General features: G+C 45.4%; 1 protein-coding gene across 1 annotated transcript in view; it reads right to left on the reverse strand.

Annotated features, from left to right (window-relative positions):
- The window catches only part of LOXHD1 (lipoxygenase homology domains 1), a 150,926-nt gene that overhangs the window by 89,973 nt on the left and 41,343 nt on the right, over window positions 1–19,610 (reverse strand). Inside the window, 9 exon segments of the mRNA XM_030968988.1 lie at window positions 350–504; window positions 3,177–3,312; window positions 5,864–5,950; window positions 6,274–6,434; window positions 9,853–9,988; window positions 11,781–12,031; window positions 13,765–13,888; window positions 16,826–16,974; window positions 18,612–18,710. Coding sequence (XP_030824848.1) covers window positions 350–504; window positions 3,177–3,312; window positions 5,864–5,950; window positions 6,274–6,434; window positions 9,853–9,988; window positions 11,781–12,031; window positions 13,765–13,888; window positions 16,826–16,974; window positions 18,612–18,710 — 1,298 coding nt within the window.

Here is a 19,610-nt window from a genome sequence, read left to right on the forward strand (position 1 = left end):
TTAGATGGAAGGGAAAAGCCTCTCTTTTACTCTTGGAAGATTTCCTGGAAGCATTGCCCAATCTGAAGATGCAATTTCAGCAGTCAGAACTTAGCTGGGAGAGCAAACCATGAGACTCTTCCATGAGCACACATCGAGCAAGGGCACACTGTCCCCAACCCAAGCCTCCCTCCAGCTGCAGCCTGTTACGACATTCTGTCAGCAAGATTCATTTCTCCCCACTTCCCTAGCCCGAGCTGGCAAGGAAACCACCTGAGTTTGCACACACACACTCAAAAAAAAAAAAAAAAAAAAAAAAAAGAAAAATTAATTTACAAAACCATGTTGAGGCGCCACTGCGCGAACTTACGTTGCCTTTTTCAAACTTATTGACGGTGTTGATGCAGTTGTAGAGGACGCGCTCGCCTGTGTCCCCCTGGTCACCAATGAGGCACACGAAGACGTTGGCGTCTGTGCCACTGCCACTCACCGTGCCCGTGCACACCGTCACACGGTACTTGATCACTGGGGAGACAGAAACCACAGAAATGACCCCAGAATGATCAGGCACATGAAGTATTTGATCACTGCGGAGACAGAAATCACAGAAATGACTCCAGAATCATGAGGCAGACGAAGATGTTGGTGTCCGTGACAGTGCTGCTCACTATGCCCATGCACACCGTCATGCGGTACTTGATCACTGGGGAGACAGAAACCACAGAAATGACCCCAGAATAATGGCAGACACTGAGGCAGATGAAGATGGTGTCCATGCCGCTGACCATGCCCATGCACACCATCATGTGGTATTTGATCACTGGGGAGACAGAAACCACAAAAATGACCCCAGAACAATGAGGCAGACGAAGATGTTGGCGTCCATGCTGCTCACCGTCACGCGTGCACTTGATCACTGGGGAGACAGAAACCACAGAAATGACCCCAGAATGATGAGGCAGATGAAGTGTTTGATCACTGTGGAGACAGAAATCACAGAAATGACCCCAGAATGATGAGGCAGACAATGAGGCAGACCAAGACGTTGGTGTCTGTGCCGCTCACCGAGCCTGTGCACACTGTCATGCGGTACTTGATCACTGGGGAGACAGAAACCACAGAAATGACCCCAGAATCATGAGGCACATGAAGATGTTGGTGTCCGTGCCACTCACCGTGCCCGTGCACACTGTCATGTGGTACTTGATCACTAGAGAGATAGAAATCACAGAAATGACCCCAGAATGATGAGGCACACAAAGTATTTGATCACTGGGGAGACAGAAATTACAGAAACAACCCCAGAATTATGAGGCAGATGATGAGGCACGCGAAGACGTTGGCGTCCGTGCCGCTGCCACTCACCGTGCCCGTGCACACTGTCACGCGGTACTTGATCACTGGGGAGAAGAAACCACAGAAATGACCCCAGAACAATGAGGCAGGCAAAGTATTTGATCACTGGGGAGACAGAAAGTACAGAAATGACCCCAGAATCATGAGGCAGATGAAGATGTTGGTGTCCGTGCTGCCCACCATGCCCGGGCACATCGCCACATGGTATGTGATCACTGGGGAGACAGAAACCACAGAAACGACCCCAGAATGATGAGGCAGGCGAAGTATTTGATAACTGGGGAGACAGAAATCACAGAAACAACCCCAGAATGATGAGGCACATGAAGAAGTTGGCATCTGTGCCACTGCCGCTCATGGTGCCCGTGCACACCATCACGCGATACTTGATCACTGGAGAGACAGAAACCACAGAAACAACCCCAGAAACCATTTTTTAAAAATTTGCTGCTTTTCTGACAGTCTTGTAGTTAACTTTAGGTGTTCGTGCTTCTTCCAGTTGGTGGCTCTGCTGGTGTATTGACTTAGATGCTTTCCATATCACCACTAGGAAAAGGAGAGGGGGAAAAAAGCTGAAATAGAAAGGCCTGAAGCATTGAGAGAACCCATGAAAGTCCTCCAAACAAGGACATAAAAATCCTGGCCCTTTCAAGAAAAACATCATGCAGTGGAGTGTCCCTGTCCTGCTACCTCCACTCTTGTCCTCCCAAGATGGCCCTGGGGGTGGGGAACTTTGCAATGTGTGTGGGGAAAACAACATTTTTAGCCAGCCTATGGACCAACTTTTGAGAGAGAGAGCCCCTTTTCTCCAGCTTGGGCAAGGGACAAGAAGCATTGCTCTCCACCCTCCCTCCAAAATCCTAAAATCCTCCTGCAAGCCCAACACGGAGATGCTGCATCTCACCTCTGATCAGCACAAATTCTCCACACAGGAAAGTGCCTGAGTGAGGATTCAAGCTGCCCTCTCCACAGCTGATTAAAAATACATTTCAAAACCAGGTTTATTTACATTTTAATAACATCTGCAATTACAATTACTCTTCCTCTTCTGAGAAACTGCTCCACTGCATGCAGATCACCAATGTCAGAGCCAGAAATCTCAGAAAATGGGGGACTCAAGATCTGCAGAGTGTGGGTGCTTCAGTGGAAAGATGAAAAATCCCACCGGCTACCTTGAGATGTTCTGCTCTTCCAAATTCTCCTGCTAAGTAGATTTAATTCTTGTGACTCAAGGTCAAGGCAGAAGTGGTCACTCAAGAAGCCAGGGCAAAGTTCTGTAGCTTTCCTTAATTAAATCTCCAGTTCAATTAAAAGAATAAACAGTTTGGATTGCTCATACATACTGAAAGAGGCATATGCACTAACCACTGTGCTGTGCAACTTACTATATATTTATACATACAGCTGCATGAATTTGCATATAACTAAATAAAACTTTAAAGCCCAAAATATGATTGTCAAATTTTAGACTGCATTTCAGCTAAGCTTGCTTTCCATGAATATTCCTCAAACCTTGCATTTCACATTTTAAGGGAGACTGGAAAAAAAAATCACAAGTTTAAAAAAAACCCAAGCCCTGGAAATGATTGTGCTGTGGCCAGATCTCTTCCATTTCCCACCACAGAGAAATCTGTTCCCACAAAAAAAAAAAATTAATAAAAGGCTGGGATTTCTCGAGCTTCATGCAGCTAATGATGCACACAGAAAATACTGCAGAGAGAAAGTGCCAGAAAGAGAAGTTAATTGAATTGCATCAGTCTGCCTGTGCATCTCTCACACAAAGAGGGTTTCTTTCTATTCAAGTCCTAAGCAAGCCTCTGCACAGAGCCCGTGGCTCTCACCTGGCATGACTTCAGTCACCAGAGATCCCTCGGCGGGGAGCTCCCGCACGATCTCATTGTCCTCTTCATTTATATCTAGCCAGCGGCCGCAGTTGAATGTGTATTTTTCTTTTGTCAGCGTTTTCAGCAGAGTTACCTTCATTAAACCAAAACACCGTGTGAGTTCAGAGGCTCAGAGGCAAAAAAGCAACAAGATCCTGACAGGTTTTTTTGCCAGGGAGGCAAGATCAGGTAGCAGCAGAGAAATAAAACACATTAATAACGAGACTGTTCGGGTTGTGCACTGTAGTGATGCATGGAGCAAAGTCTGCCACACTGATGGCTTTTCATTCTTCCTTTCTCCAATCATTCCATGGCATTGAGGAACTTTTGAGGGATTCTGGGGCTCTGTAAATGGCTCATCGTGTGCCACTCTACAACCCCAAGGAGCAAATTGGAGATGGGGCTTTTGCTGTGGGTCCTTGCTGATGAGAATCAATGCATTGAGGGGAAAAAAAACAAAAATAAAATTGCAGGAACCCCGAAAAAAAAGATCTGCAGTAACTCCCAAAGGAGCAATGAGCAAATAAGGTGGTGCTCTGCAGTTGTCTGTTGAAGTGTGTAAAGCAAGGTTGTGATGAAGGTCTGTAAAATCACAGGTGACAATGGAGAAGGCAGAGAGGAATCAGATGTTCTCTCTTCTGCCTCAAGAAATACAGGGCATCAAATGACACCTGTGGAACAAAATTAAAAAAAAAAAAAGGACAAAATCAGCCTGTGAAGTCCTTGCCAAAAGCTATTAAGGTTCAAGGGGAGGCTGGAAACTGCAAACCAATAACTGGAAAAGTAAACCTGCTAAATGCTTTCTGTTTCGTAGATCAGTTTAGGAAGTAAGTGTCCAACTGGAAATAGTCAAAACCTGAAAGAATGTTAGGAGGAAGTATCATAAATGCTTGTCTTTTTTCTTACACTTCTAAAACCATGACCTTATGTGACACAAGAGAGAGGATGTTGGGCTCGAGGGACTTTTGGTCTGACCAGTGTGGCTGCTCTGGGTTCTTGTGATAGAGAATGGAAGCCTGACCCAACATGAAGCAAACCAGGCATGAAATGTGGGAGGACTGGAACAAAGCATCAGTCAGGTTTCATCTAATTTCCTAGATGCTATAATGGGTGCACAAGTGATGGGATTCAGGTACCATGAGCCTGATCCATCCAGAAAACATCAGAATAGATGTATATGGACGGACTTATTTTCCCAAAGTCATAGAATCATAGAATCATTTAGTTTGAAAAAGGCCTAAAATGAGTCCAACCATCAAGAAAAACATAAATTCATTTCATGCATCTTAACCAGGTTTACTTAGACAGTTTGGCCAGAAGGGAATCTTAGACACACTCTAAGTTACCTCTTGTCCTTCCTGAACAAATTTTTTTTGCAGGAAAATAAGATATCATAGGCAAATATACAGCTGTGGAAGATACAAACATTGTTGCTCATCATCTGTGAACAAACTAATAGGGATGATTGCAGTGGCCCAAAATCTGACCAGGAATTTCTTTGTCATAAGAGACCCCAGCCAGACACCTGCTCCCACCATGTGGTGACAAGAGCAGCACTTGATGCCCTCCTACCCCTGGAGATGGGCGCTGGCAGTGGATGGTTTACAGCTCCATGGCAATGCAGGAGAGCAGGATCTGTCAAAGCGCATTAGAGGAGCCCCAGAAAAAGCTCCAAGTGGTAAACTGTGATTTATCAACACACTTATTTACAGATCCAGAGCAAAGTGTGTGTTTTGCTAAGAGCAGAGAGTGCCATCCAAGCTGCTCAGGAGGAGCAGGGGTGAAGCTTAGAGGTGAACTTTCTGTCCAGACGAGGGGTGATAGCACTGTAATCAATGCTGGTGGAGCAAAGGACATCAAGCAGGTCACCCTTGTCATCTCCCACAAAGAACAGGGCTGCTCTCCTCTGCGCAGTCTCCGTGGCCTCCTCCAGCCTGCAGGAGTTCAGCCCCATCACAGGGCTGTCAGCCCTTCAGGGCAGGGGATGCTACACTGTGCAATCTCTGCTGGAATCAGTTCTTTTCTTATGGGCATTGTAAATAAGCCACAGAAGGGTAGGTTTGCCTTTCTAAAAAATAGTGGTGTCTAAGAATAGGAAATTTTCAGAAGAGCAAGTAAGTAACCCCTGGTAGCAGTGAGATGAGTACATCAGTTGTCTGACACGGGAAGAGTGGGAATGTGGGATTTTCACCACCAGTCCAAGCTGTTGGGAGCTGCCTCTCCCCATTGCTCTCATTTACCACACACAAAATCACACAATCATTTGGGTTAGAAAAGCCCTCCAGGATCATCAAGTCCAGCAATTTCCCCAGCACTGCCCAGCCTAACACTGAATCATGTCCCCAGGTGCCATATCCACATGGCTTTTAAATCCCTCCAGGGATGGGGGCTCCACCACTGCCCTGAGCAGCTCTGCCAGGGCTGGACAGCCTTTTCCATGAAGGAATTTTCTCTAATGTTCAATCTAATCCTTCTCAGGTGCAACTTAACACCATTTTATCTTGTCTTCTGACAAGGCAGGCACCTCAGAGCCCTGCCCATGAAGCTCAGCTGCCAGCTGGGGAGCACAGTGACCCAGGACTGGCACTGAGAGCTCTGCCATGAGCCTGCCTTTCCAGCTCTACCTTCCCTTGCTGTCCCCTCACCTTATTCAGATGCCAGCCAGCAAAGGGATTTCTTTTCTCGTGCCATATCCGAAGCTTATAAAAGTTGCCGAGATCAGGAAGCTCTATCTGTGAATGGGTAGAAAGGGTGCAACATCCGTTTTTGTAAGTCAGAAAAGCACACACACAAAGGGCATCTCTGAACATCATCTTTTAAGAGCTAAATCAGAGAGAAGTCAAAAATATCAGCCTATTCCCTGTTTTGGGAAGACAAGCCACATCCATATGCAAGTAAATAATTTGCATCACCACCAAATGGACTGACTTGATCTCAACTTTAGAAGGATCTAATGGAGTAAAAATCTCATATTGATGATTTTCTGCCCAGGATTGAAGCTAAACCCCTGGAAAACAATACCAAGCCGAATCTACCACTTGCACAAGATTCATACCATGAATTTGTCAGTCTGTCCAGTTTCAAAGTTGTCTGAATTGTTGTCTAGCTTCATCTCATCTGACTTCCCTTTGTCTCCATAAATCTGGAAGAAGATGGTGGCATCTGTTCCTGCATTTTTAATGTCACTTGTCCAGATCCACAGAGACCAGGGATTTTCTAGAAAGAAAGGTTAAAGATATTTGTTTTAAAAAGTAATTTTTATAGGGCAACCTGGTAAAAAAACATGATTATCATGGTTTCCCCTGGTAGGTAGAGAGGATAGGGTGAAGAAAGACAAAGACCTTTCATCCTCTTCTGCTCAAACATAATCAGCTGCTGCATGATGTGCAGGAATGAGATTGGAAACATAAATCTCCAATTTCATTTAAAAGAAAATGAGGAAAAACATGAACAACCTCTTTTCAGGTGAACCATATTCTCTTGTTACACTCTACTAACAGGGTAATGCAGGGGTGTGACCCAACCCTGTAGTTTCAGTTCACTTCTCGAATACCTGCAACTCCAGCCTCAAAGATCATAAATTCAGGGAAATAGTCTTATTTCCTTTTGTCAGTATGCAGTTACTTGTGCACAGTGCAATGCAGCTCCAGGTAGCTCCTAAAAACTTGTATGATCTATGTCTGGAATAGGACACCGACGTGCTATCACCTCATCCTGAAATAAAAAGCCTCCCAAGACTGAACTAATTATCCCAAAAATGCTTCTTGCAGGACAGGCTGTCTCAAAGGCCACTCAGGCATCCATCCCTAGAGAGGCTGCACCATGTGGGACAAACACACTCAGAACTACAATACCTTTAGTCAGTGTAAAGATCTTTTCCAAAAGGTTTTGAATTATTTAATTGCCTAAATTTGACACAACTTCAGCTAACACTTTCTTTAATACTACATGACATACCCAAAGATTGTGGCCAATCTGCCAGATTTTTATCTGAAGTCTTTGTCCAACATTTTAACCATAAGTCCAGTCCACCTGCAGCAACTTTACATTGGTTTTCATACCAGAATATTGTTGCATATATAAGGGTGACATTATTTCCCCTAGATAGCCCCTCATCTGCATGCCTTATTGACCACAATGTGTGTCACTTCTGCAGGCCTTGCTGCACCTACAGGAGAAGGAACAGCTTTCTTTCCTCACTCAGACACCAGCTGAATTATTAACAAATCCTAATGAGAGAATTGCTAACCCTTTCGGTACACCCGAGCCCACTCTAGCACAGCTTGACCTTCAGAGCCCAGAATGGAATATAAAAATATGATGGCATGCATATAAATTAGGTTTTTACTGGTCTACTCAGTGTTTGACTGTATAAAAAAGAGACAAGAGCTACTGAAAAAAAAAATGAGGAGGGGAAGAGAGATCTCTCAGAAAAAGTTTTGCCCCTGTTTTAATAATATACAAAATATTCATGATCACTCCTCTCTGAAAAGCATCAGCAAGTTTTAGATGAGCAGAAATGAAGCAAAATCTGTGGATGGCATGTGATGGAGAAGCCTGTTCTCCCTGGGGAAAGCAAGTGCAATTCAGACACCAAAGGCTGCTCTCGTCTGTCTGTTTTGGCCTCCCTGACCCCTTGCTGAGGGAAGGGAGGAGTGAAGCACGCACGGAGGGGGAAACGGGACCTTGTACCAGGATTAAATGCTGATAGAGGGCTGTGAGGGAGAAACCACACAGGGGAGATGTGGCTGAGCTAGGGCTGAGGCGGCTGGAGAAGGCCAGGCATCTCCCCAAATACCCATCATCATCCTCCCAGGGCTTGCTGGGCGCATCCCCCGGGTTCCCATCCTTCCACACTGAGGTATCCAGGCACTTTGGAAATTCTCAAAAGCCCAGGGCAGAAACACCGGGGAGGACAAGACCTGGCACAACAGTTTCCAGGATAACACTCAAGATAAGGAGAGGAGGGAATAAAAAACCCACAGAAAAAATACAAGCTACATATGGAGCTGCAATCTGCTGCGGGAGCAGCTTCTGGATGCTGTGCTGGAAGACGTTTCACCATGGATACCCCAAGTGGGGCTGAAGCCAGCTTTGATCATCTCTGCAGAAAGGGACAGTCCTGTGTGCACAGGGAGATAGGCGGGATGACATAATAGGTCTTTTCCAACTCCGAGTCTTGCACTTCTATAATCTGGCAGCTAAAGGTCACAGATTTCTCAAGGCTAATGCTCTCCGTCTATCTCCTGCAATGCAGTGGTAAGGGAATTAGCCTGTCAATAACAATCAGAGCTGATAATAGGGGGTCAAAGGTTGCAGATGCTTTAGCTAAATGGACCGAGTCAGGAGGTGCAATGTGGTTACAACGCTGACTAACATTTAGATAAAGCTTATTCAAATGAACTGCTGTTTAAGCAGGAGCCCACCCGAAGCACTCTCGGATTAAACCGTGTCTATTATCCTAATTAAAATATTCTGTTTACACATGAGCACACCGGCACGGGCCGGGCAGCAGCGATATTTCTTGGCTTGGTGCAGAAGCAGGGTGGAGCTGGAGAATTTGGGGATGGATGAACATGCCCTCACGGCATGGCATGGCACGGCACGGAGCAGTCCTCCCAGCAAATGTGTGCCATTGCCTCCCTCTAGAGAAAAGGCTCTGCAGCCAGCACACGCCTGCCACATGGACAGGGCTGGGACCTGTTATTTATCTAGGTCAGGAATAAAAACTGCTGAAGTCAACGAGGAAGAGTTTTGTTTTATTTCCCGTTCTCACTCCCTTCCCCCACCAAGGTTTGTCTCCTTGTCGTATTTTTTGTTCCTGTCTCTCTCTAATAAGAAAGCTTTGCTTCTGTAGTGATAAGCTACGTAGCCTGGCTTGTCTGCAAAGGTAAGATGATGTCTGAGGGAGCCCAAGCCCGGTGGACCTTAAGGAAATGAGTATATTTCTTCAAAATATTTAGGAGTTTAATTTTATACTCCCCTAAAGCAGTATTTTCAAAGCTGAAACCCATTCCCTACCATGAGAAGGAGCTGGAGCTGCTGCAGCCAGTGCAGAGGAGACCACGGAGATGCTGCCAGGGCTGGAGCCCCTCTGCTCTGGAGCCAGCCTGGCACAGCTGGGGCTGCTCAGCTGCACAAGAGAAGGCTCCAGGGACACCTCAGAGCCCCTGCCAGGGCCTCCAGGGGCTCCAGGAGAGCTGCACAGCCACTGGGGACAAGGCATGCAGGGACAGCAGCCAGGCAATGGCTTCCCAGGGCCAGAGGGCAGGGACAGATTTTGGGCTATTGGGAATTAGGAATTGCTGGCTGGGAGGGTGGGCAGGCCCTGGCCCAGGGTGCCCAGAGCAGCTGTGGCTGCCCCATTCCTGGGAATATTCAAGGCCAGTCTGGATGAGGCTTGGAGAAATCTGGGATAGTGGAAGGTGTCCCTGCCCGTGGCAGGGGGGTTGAAATTAGACGACCTTTAAATGTCCTTTCCAAACCCAAACCCTTCTGTGATCCAGTGACTGAATCCACCTAAACATCTCCTTGGCCCTGGCTATACCCATGTCACTGAGGTGACACTCAGGGAGATGTGGCTTGTGGGAGGAGGGGTGATGGCCACAGGAGGCTCCTGGACACTTGCACCTACTTTTCAGCCTTTTCTGGCGCAGGGAGACCATTTCGTAAAGCTCCCGCTCGATGAGGCCGTCCCCTTCGTCTTCATCCAGCCACTTCCCACATGGGAAAGTTTGCTCAATCCCAGTGAAGGGGCAGTAAACCACCACCTGGGAAAAGAAATTGGGACTGTGAGCTTGAATATTCTGCCACTGGCAGCCCACAGGACCTTGGCACCGAAAACTTAAACAAACAGAGCAAAGACAGAGCTGGAGGTCTTGGTCCTGCTCTCAAAATCAGCTTTTCTTGACCAATATGAGCCAGACCGGTTGCACAAATCCCAGTTTTGAATACAGCTACGACTCATCTGTTCCGTTATTGCCATTTTTGCAGCAGTACATCACAATGTGTCAAGCAGGAAGAGGTGAAACACCGGGAGGGAAAGGAATGGGAGCAGGCAGGGTGTTTGCAGCAGTCAGCGCGCAGCACAGGCCCTGCACCACGCCAGGGCTCTGCAGAAAACACAGGCTACAAAAAGCCTTCAAACATATCCATTCCAAGCTGATTTTGCTTGCCAGGAAAACTGAATTTCCTTGTAGCTTGAGGGTGGGCATCTGCCTTCCTCTCCACCCTCCTGATGACCTTGTAGATGATCTACTATTGCCACCAAAAGCTGGGAAATAAACTCTCCAACCAATTTGCTGGGTTGGAAGGACAAAATTACTTCTTAAAGATGCTGGATGCATGGGAATTTCACCTCAAAGCATGAGCAGCAACCAAAAAGACCAAACATCAAACTAATACATATTTGTCACATTTCTATCACATATTCATTACACTTCCTGTATGCATGAATATATGCTTATTATTTCCATTAAGTTACTTGGATATGAGTAGGGGTCTTTTGGGGATTTTTGGTGGTCATTTGGAAACATCCCGTTCCCAAAATTTGCTTATTGTCCTGGATCTTCTGGTGAATCTTCTTTCCTGGAGAGTATCTCAAATTTGTGTCCAGGTTGTGATGCACTTTTCTTTATCATTCTTTGCTCTGGCACTCCATCTTTACTCTCAAAACTAAGATATCTACCAGTATGTATTAATCACTGGTGGAAGCAAACAAGGAAGCGTTAGCTGGCACAAAACTTATTAGTCACAGATGCAGGGAGTTAACACAAGGCCACATTAATCTCTGGCATGTGTACTAAGCACTGGATGGTACAAAACCAAACATTACCCACGGATATAGGGATCACACACCATGTGCTAAACTTAGAAGAATTTTCCAACATCTTCCCCCACTGCTGTGTAGAATTCTTCTCAAATAAATATAAGTTGTTGGGCAACAACTTTGCATATTTCTCCACTGCCTCCCAGTAGCAGCTGTGGTCAGCCACTTTCTATAGGGTTTTTTTGTTGTTGTTGGGTTTTTCTTTTGTTTTTTTCCCTTTTTTTTTCTAAAAAAATAATATTATTATTATTTCTGAGCCTCCAGAACAGCATCTAGAAACTTCAGGGCAGTCTGAGCATAGATGATAACTTTGAAATGCTCAGCACAATCCAAGGCTGCATTTCTGTCTGGCCCCTTGGGCAAACATCTGAAGGTGCTTTTGGAGCTGAGCAAACAATAATCTCTGTCTTTGTGACTGCAGAGGGGCAATCAACCCAATTAGCGAGTGATTGACTTATGCATCTAACCTGCCTTTGAGGCAATCAGCTGCTCTCGTGTGTGATGTATAATATTGACTTGTTAAACCGGGGATATTGCCTACCAAACAAAAGCAGGCTTATTTATTTATTTTTGAGCTGGTCTGGGCTGTCGGGGTCAGGTTATGAATGGGGAGCAGCTGCCTGCAGACAAAACTCTTGGCAGTGCTGGCCCCGTGGTAGCACTCCATGAGCCCATTCCAAACTGAACCATTCCAAACCGAATGATTCCGTGAGTTTATGGTAATTAAGCCTCACCTTCTCACAATACCAGCCAGAGCTGACCCCACAGTTATCATGCCCAATGGTGACTCTGCTGAGAGGGCTGAGGAGGGCAGCTATCTCCACGTTGAAGAGATCCGTCCTGGCACGCTCAAATTCACCTCCTTCCAAGAAAATTTTCCCGCTGTTCTTCAGGCCTTTGGAGCCGTGGAGGATTACATGGATCTTGGAGTTGGTGCCGGCTCCTCTGATATCTCCGGTCACTACAGCCACGTTGTACACAATGCCTGGAGGAATCAGAAATTTGGTTAGGGGGAAAAAAGAAGGGAGGAAAAGAGCTTGAGAGTTGTGGCTTTGATTGGATTTATGTTGGAGACTCTAATTTCCCACTGGTCTGTTTTAACTTCTCTCTTACAAACAGTGCAATGCTTCATTTGTTTTTGTCCCACACATAATTCTGAGGAATGCACATCTACCTTCAGACTGCCCAAGCAAAACAGGCATGGGGTGACAAACTCCCTATTCCATGGCCCAATGGGGGAACAAAAAAATCTTTTTTATTCACTCTGTGATGCTGATTAGGTGAAGAAAGGTAAAAAAAATTAATTGGCATGTATGTAATTTGATTTTGAGAAATACCAAGCACCAATTAGGTCAGAGAATGCTGAGAGGATGGAGAAGTGTTCCTTTAAACAGTGGTGGCAAAATCTGCAATATCACAAAACTCTGAAAACTTTGGGTTTATTTGTTTCTTAGCCTATAATGTGCTGAAGCCATCAGGACCTCCACAGTCACAGTGAGAACCCACAGATCTCAGCAAAAAAAGCTTTGGTTTTCCAGCCCAGCTGGTAAAAATAAAAGTATCTCTGAAAAGAAACCCATTTACATAAAAGTGTCCATGGGGCTTTTTTTTCTATCTCCAACTGTTGGTGTAAGAATGAAAACACTTCTTCCCACAAGCCTTACCTCACAGAAAAGCACATCTTAAACCTGTCTCATGGCATCAAAAACACACCTAAACACTACAGTAGCACATAGAAAATAGTTGAGACCTAAGCCAAGTTTTTTGATTAAATCAGACAGAAATTTCAGCAGGGACCTGGGATGAAGCAAAAACGTCAGAACTCACTCTCTTACAAATAATTCTCCCTTTGAAATTTACATTAAAAAGTACTCAAGCATGCTTTACTGTTGATGTATCTTCAACAAAATCCCAGAGAGCAGGAAAACAAAATACACAGTCATGAGCAGTAAAAGAAAAAGGAAGTTTTTTGGGATTTAATTACATTTATTTCTGGTTTCTTCCCTTGATTTTCCCTAACAAGCATCCTGCAGTGAGGGATCTGCTCCCAGACCACTTTCCTCATGCACATGCAGGGGGAAATACGAGGACTGCAGATGCTGAAGTCCATACAAGGAAGCAAAGAACAGTTGTTACAAGCATCATTACAGTGTTAGCCTTCGTGCTGTTAAATAAATATGGGCAGGACGCTATCCAAATAATCTTCTCCCTCATGACAAGATCTTTTATGGACTTTACATCCAGATTTCTTTTAACAGAGACATAAACTTTGGCTGTCTTTTCTTTAACCATGTTGGATAATAAAAAAGACTGATTTAGGGCTCAGCACTGTGTTTCTTGTTTTGTAAAAGGATGTTTAGCCCCCCAGACAAGAAACTGAAGTACAACATTCACTACTCTGTGCTTTCGGAAATAACAAACACTTTACTTGGGTGCTGGTGAGCAATTTGCTGAAGGTACAAGTTGTATTTTTGATTCCCTGCCCACCAGCCCCTTATCCAGGTGCACCAGATGATAAAACAGCACATAGGTCCTGCACAGCTTCACAGGTGAGGCACAAAGGTGGGAAATGTGCTGGCAGTTCAGAAACCCTCACACAGAACAGCAGATCCTTCACTGCAGGCCTCCCTGAGCAAAAGCCATTCAATCTTCTAAAGAAAACATTGCTAATAGCCTTCATTTCCCATTTCCCACCACGGCTTTGGGCCATGATTTTACCTGTGGCTTCAGTGCCCCCAACAAGAATGTCCCTCTGTATTTTCCCGTCATCTTCGTCTAAAGCGAACCAGCGTCCAACTGGGAATTGGTACACACATTTATTGCCTATGTCCTCAATGATCACCTAAGAGAAAAGAGACATCACATTGGAAAACAGCATGGGAAAAGCAAGGGTTTTACACAACGGGGTGGCAGAAGAGCAGAAGCTTAATGTACACACCCTCACTTGGTATTTAACATACTCACTACTCCAGCAGATCCCACCCCACTTCCTAATTAGTGCTGATAGAATTTCAGACAGTCAGTGAGTAAAAACACAGCTTTTTTATTTTATTTCTTTTTTATCCAGTTAGCCCACTCTGCATCTCTAGCAGTACACGAGACCAGATGTCTCTGCTATCAAGACCAGCTGGCCTGGCCTGTCCTCCTCCTCTCCAGAGCCCGTTTGCTGGCTACTCTTCTCCATCAGCTGAACGACAGCTCTTTGTTCTGCTTTGGGAACAGCCTGTGTTCTCCCTCTCTGCTTTACAGACTTGTTATAAAATAATGCCTAGGAATTCAGGGCAAATCCAGACCATCAGATGAGTCTGTGTGACACAGTATTATCACTAGATTCCAGACATTTACTCCAGAGTGGAACCACTGCAAAGGCACTGCCATTAAAACCCTGTGGCAGGAAACAGTTTCTAATTTGGAAGGATTTGGACCACAGTGAGGTGGAGCTGTGCAAATATCATTAGGTTTAACAAGGCCAAGGGCAGGGTCCAGCACCTGGGCTGGGCAATCCAAAGACAAGCTGAACAGAGAATGGATCAAGAGCAGCCCTGGGAGAAGGAGCTGGGGGTGCTGTGGGTGAGAGCTGGGCCTGCCCCAGCCTGAACCCCCTGCCCTGGGCTGAGCCCCAGCGTGGGCAGCAGGGCAGGGGGATCCTGCCCCTGTGCCCCTGGGCTCAGGTGAGAGCCCACCTGCAGAGCTGCCCCAGCCCTGGCTCCAACTGCACAAGGAGCTGGAGCTGCTGCAGCCAGTGCAGAGGAGGCCACGGAGATGCTGCCAGGGCTGGAGCCCCTCTGCTCTGGAGCCAGCCTGGCACAGCTGGGGCTGCTCAGCTGCACAAGAGAAGGCTCCAGGGACACCTCAGAGCCCCTGCCAGGGCCTCCAGGGGCTCCAGGAGAGCTGCACAGCCACTGGGGACAAGGCATGCAGGGACAGCAGCCAGGCAATGGCTTCCCAGGGCCAGAGGGCAGGGACAGATTTTGGGATCTTGGGAATTAGGAATTGCTGGCTGGGAGGGTGGGCAGGCCCTGGCCCAGGGTGCCCAGAGCAGCTGTGGCTGCCCCTGGATCCCTGGGAGTGTCCCAGGCCAGGCTGGATGGGGCTTGGAGCAGCCTGGGATAGTGGAAGGTGTCTCTGCTCATGGCAGGGGGTGGGACTGGAGGGTCTTTAAGGTCGCTGTCAAACCAGATTGTTTTAGAATTCTGTGATACTTTGCTGAAACAAGCTGGGGAACAATATTCCCCTTTAATATTAGACTAGTTTTTGGCATCTCCTGCTGAGATATCTTCTGCTGGACTCCTGAATCCTGCCATAGAGTTACTGTAGTATTTTAAACCAGCAGAGAACAGTATTAAAGGATTTTGGTCAGAAGAAATCAAAATCTCTACTCCTCTGTGTGGGTTTGTGTCAGAGGGGGGAAAAAAATCACTATTATGGATAGAAAGCTCTTGACACTTTTCTCAACAATGAGGGAGAATCTGAAACCTGTCCTTTGTGATAAATTTATGAAACCATTCTTTGGGAAACAGAGCTTCCCCTCCTGTCATTCATCCCACACCGTGCTGTTGCCTGTAGCACTCCTGAGTCCTGTTGTGCCTCCACAGACACAGACAGCAGAGTCTGCCAGGGCTGGGATTGTCAGCATGAGAGAGCTGGAGTGCTAGAGACTAAAATAGACAAGGTTTGGGAGAAATATCAGCACTCCAATGCCTCTCTACCAGCTGATCCTCTTTGGGTTCCTTTCAGTGGGTTTATTATTACATTTAGAGGTGGAAAACCATCTCTGAGTATAAGCCACTCTGAAAACACAAGAAACATGAAAAGAGTTTCATCCTGGAGTGACAACACTAGACTGTCCAAGCATTGAACCAAATTACAGAAAAAAAACCATCTAAAACCAGTAGACAATAACAGAGCTATTTTAGCTCAGTTCTCCAACCTTCCATCTGAATTTGCAAGGCCAAAGCTGCATTTTACTTATTTACTTAAATATCCTGGAGGCTTGTGGCAGAGTACAGGGTTGGTGCGATGGCTGCAAGTAGACATTACACCAGGTTTTGGGGACTTGAGGAACCTCGCCAACCTCATCAAAAATTACATCGTTACACCTCTGATGTGAGAATGAGGTTCTGTGTTTTTTGTCCCCCACTATTTATGACATTGAGCACAACCTCTCTGTTTGTCATTTCCACATTTTTCATGGGCTGCCAACATTGTAACTTTTCCTGCATTGTGTGGTGGGGGAGAAGCACGTGCTAATATTTGCATTTGTATTACACTGAACTATCCTGTTATTGAGGATTTACAAATATGGGGTCAGGTCTTCTGTGGATTAAAGCCAGCTGTGTTAAACTACCTCAGCAGAGGAAAGAAAATGAGACCAGAGAACAGCCACAGACTTCCCCTTTTAAAATATTCCTTCAACTATTATCCTAAAAGCTGTAATACCTTCCTACCCTGTAGCAGGAGATTAAAATGAAAATGGAAGAATAGGGTCTTTGTGGCAAGCATATCTCTTTTGCTGAGCCAATGATAAATCATTTAAATTTGGGCAAGCTGTGAGTCTGCAAATTTTCACTGTGAACAGATCCAACAGATAACTCTTGGATTCTGGTATTTTTATGGTCATGGTAATGAGTCAAGCCAAGAGAATGAAATGATTTGTGTCCTTCTCAGTAACCTGTATCACCAGCAATTATCCTTAAATCTCTTGCTATCAGACCACTGAGAGGGTGAGATATTTTGAGCCCATGAGATGCTTATGTTGAATGTCTCAGGAGTAACTAACCTTTGCAAGGAACCAGCCAGCAGAGCCTCCCTTATTATTATGCCCGATATTAATTTTTCTTAATTTTCCCAGATTCGGAGCATCGAGCGTGAACTTGTCTTCTGCTCCTTTTTCAAAGTTGTCTTTGTCGTTGTCCAGTTTCCTCATACCTGAATGGGCAAAGAAAAAGTAAAAGTAAAAGCAAAACAAACAAGTCCCACAACAAAACAAACAAACAAAACAAAACAAAAAAACCCCAAACAAATAAGAAATAAATAATAACTCCAAGGAGGAAAGGGTTACTGGAACACGCATGTTTGTAAGTGAAGGAGTATTTAGGAATGTCAGAAAGTCACCACTGACTGAATCAAATATTCCCTAGATATCAGCTCTCTGCACCCAGGATTCAAGGTAAAGGCAGAGGACTTTCTATTCTAATAAAAAAGGCACCTTTTCTCAAGCCCACAAAAGACCAGGATTTCCATTCTAATGTCACAGTTACTTGCAGCTCTCAGAGCTTTCAGAAATATATATCCAGATGGCTCTTAAATATTTTTTTTTTTCATATCACCACATTTCCCTTTTATTTTTACTGTCTTTGAAAATCTCCAAACTGTTCAAGAAAGGCTTTGGTCACAAGCTGCAGATTCTGACATTTCAGGACACAGAATTCTTTGCTGTATCCGAGAGGAAGGATTTATTTTCAAATTAGGACCCAGCCAGGGCTGTTGGCTTTTTCCTGATCCCACAGGGGTTTGCCTTTATGAAAAGTATTAAAGCTGTGCCCCCGTTTGCAGCCTGTGTGATGCTGTGAGTGGGATGAAACCCACCCAAGGCTCCAGTGCAGAGAAAGAGGTCAGCGGGCAACTCATCCCTTTTACCTTAGAGGGGATGAATCATCCTCTAGGGGTGTTATTTCTCTGTGTGGATATGACAGAATGCCTGGACACGCAGCTAAGATTCAGACTCCCACTTTGGGATGTCTTCAGGGAGATCAGATGAATCCCCCTTGAAACTCTGGAGGATTAATCAAGGGTGAGCCCTATCCACCAGGTTTTATAATCTGTTCAAGGACACTTGGCAGACATCATACCATTATTTCTTGAATTTGACAGGACAGATGCAGTGTAGAAGCAAGAAAATATTTGCTCCCTGGTTACAGGAGTCTCCAGGAATCTCCACCCACTTGTCTTCATGGCCCAGAGAGCTTGGTTTGGGCACATCTTTTAATATGATTCCATTAATTTTTTAAAAAATTAAAGTTTCCAGACCACTGTTGCAGTACAATCTACACTTAAAAATAATTACAATATTTCTAAAAAAAGCTGTTCAAACCCAACTAATATAAACCTTGCTTAAATTATTTTTACAAGTGGCCAAGCAGGCTCAGCCATCACCTCTGCCACAGAGAAGGGATGTCATTATCCCTCCAGGTACCTGGAAAATGAGACACACAGCTCCCACTGCATTCCCTGTAAATGCAATTTGGTGTTGGACCCTTCTATGGGTTGGCACTTTCTCCACTGCTTTCTGCTGGTGGTTTACACTGCATTTTCCCAGAATCTGCTTTTTTTAACGTTGGGTAATTTGAGTCATGCCCACACCCAGCCACAGCTGCTGCATTGCAGATGCACCTTCCAGGGGTTGTGGATGTGAGGGCCCCCACACCATTTGTTGTGCCTTTCACTCAGCCAAATCATTCTGCATTTGCCAGATTGCCTGTGTTTGTGTGTGTGTGTGTGTTGTTCAGATCACAGGCCTGCAGAGCAGGAGGAAATATTTTAGGAAATGATTTGCATTTGAATACCTGTGTCTCCTTTCTCACCGAAGATATTAATGAAGACATCTGCATCCGTTCCACTGCCGCTGACTTCGCCAGTAAAAACCCGGACCACGTATTTGTTGACTGCAATGAGGGAGGCAAAAATCCCAACACATTAATAACTCAATGGTTTGATGCAAAACCCAACAATACAGACCAATCCAGGCTGTGCTGGTGCTGTCTTGAAAGCGTGGTCTGAACTGCGGCTCTTGGTACAATGACCCCCTTCTCCACAAGAGGAATAAAATCCACAGGATTTTGACACTGCATATTCACTGCCCAGGGCAGGAGGACAGATCACTTGGTTCCTGGCCTTGACACTGAGGAGTGAAATAGAAGAGAAAGTGAAAATTTTGATGTGAATACAAAGGACCTATGGACCAGCTGTGCTTTTTCCGAATGTCGATGAGTTACGGAGTCTGCCCAAGATCAGGCCTGACCCCAGTTCTCTCCTAGAGCTATTTTGAAAGTTTAGTTTATACCAAGCAAGTAGTTTTGGGAAATAATATCATAGTGATAGAACAAGGAACAATGGATTTAAACCGAGAAAGGAGAAATTTAGACTGAATATATACGGAAGAAATTGTTTTCCTGGGGGGGTGGTGAGGGACTGGCACAGGTTGCTCAGAGTTGTTGACAACCCAGCCCTGGGCATGTCCAACGCCAGACTGGATGGAGCTTTGACAAACCTGGTCCAGTGGAAAGTGTCCCTGCCCATGGCAAGGAGTGGAACTGGATGGACCCAAAGCATTCTATGAGTCTCTGAAATGTCAGCCACACTGCATGAAACAAAAATATGAAAGTGGCCACCCTTTCCTTAAACCCTACCCCCCCCAAAAAAAAACAAGAACAAAAAAAAAAAACCCACAGTCATCCAGTCTTTTTTATTTAATGAGAAAACAATAGTAGACCCAGGAGCTGTAACACTGTGGAGATACATCATCTGTGGCACTAAACCCATGTGGATGAGGCACATCATGGACA

The sequence above is a fragment of the Camarhynchus parvulus genome, chromosome Z, assembly GCF_901933205.1.
Source record: "Camarhynchus parvulus chromosome Z, STF_HiC, whole genome shotgun sequence".
NCBI classification, from domain to species: domain Eukaryota; kingdom Metazoa; phylum Chordata; class Aves; order Passeriformes; family Thraupidae; genus Camarhynchus; species Camarhynchus parvulus.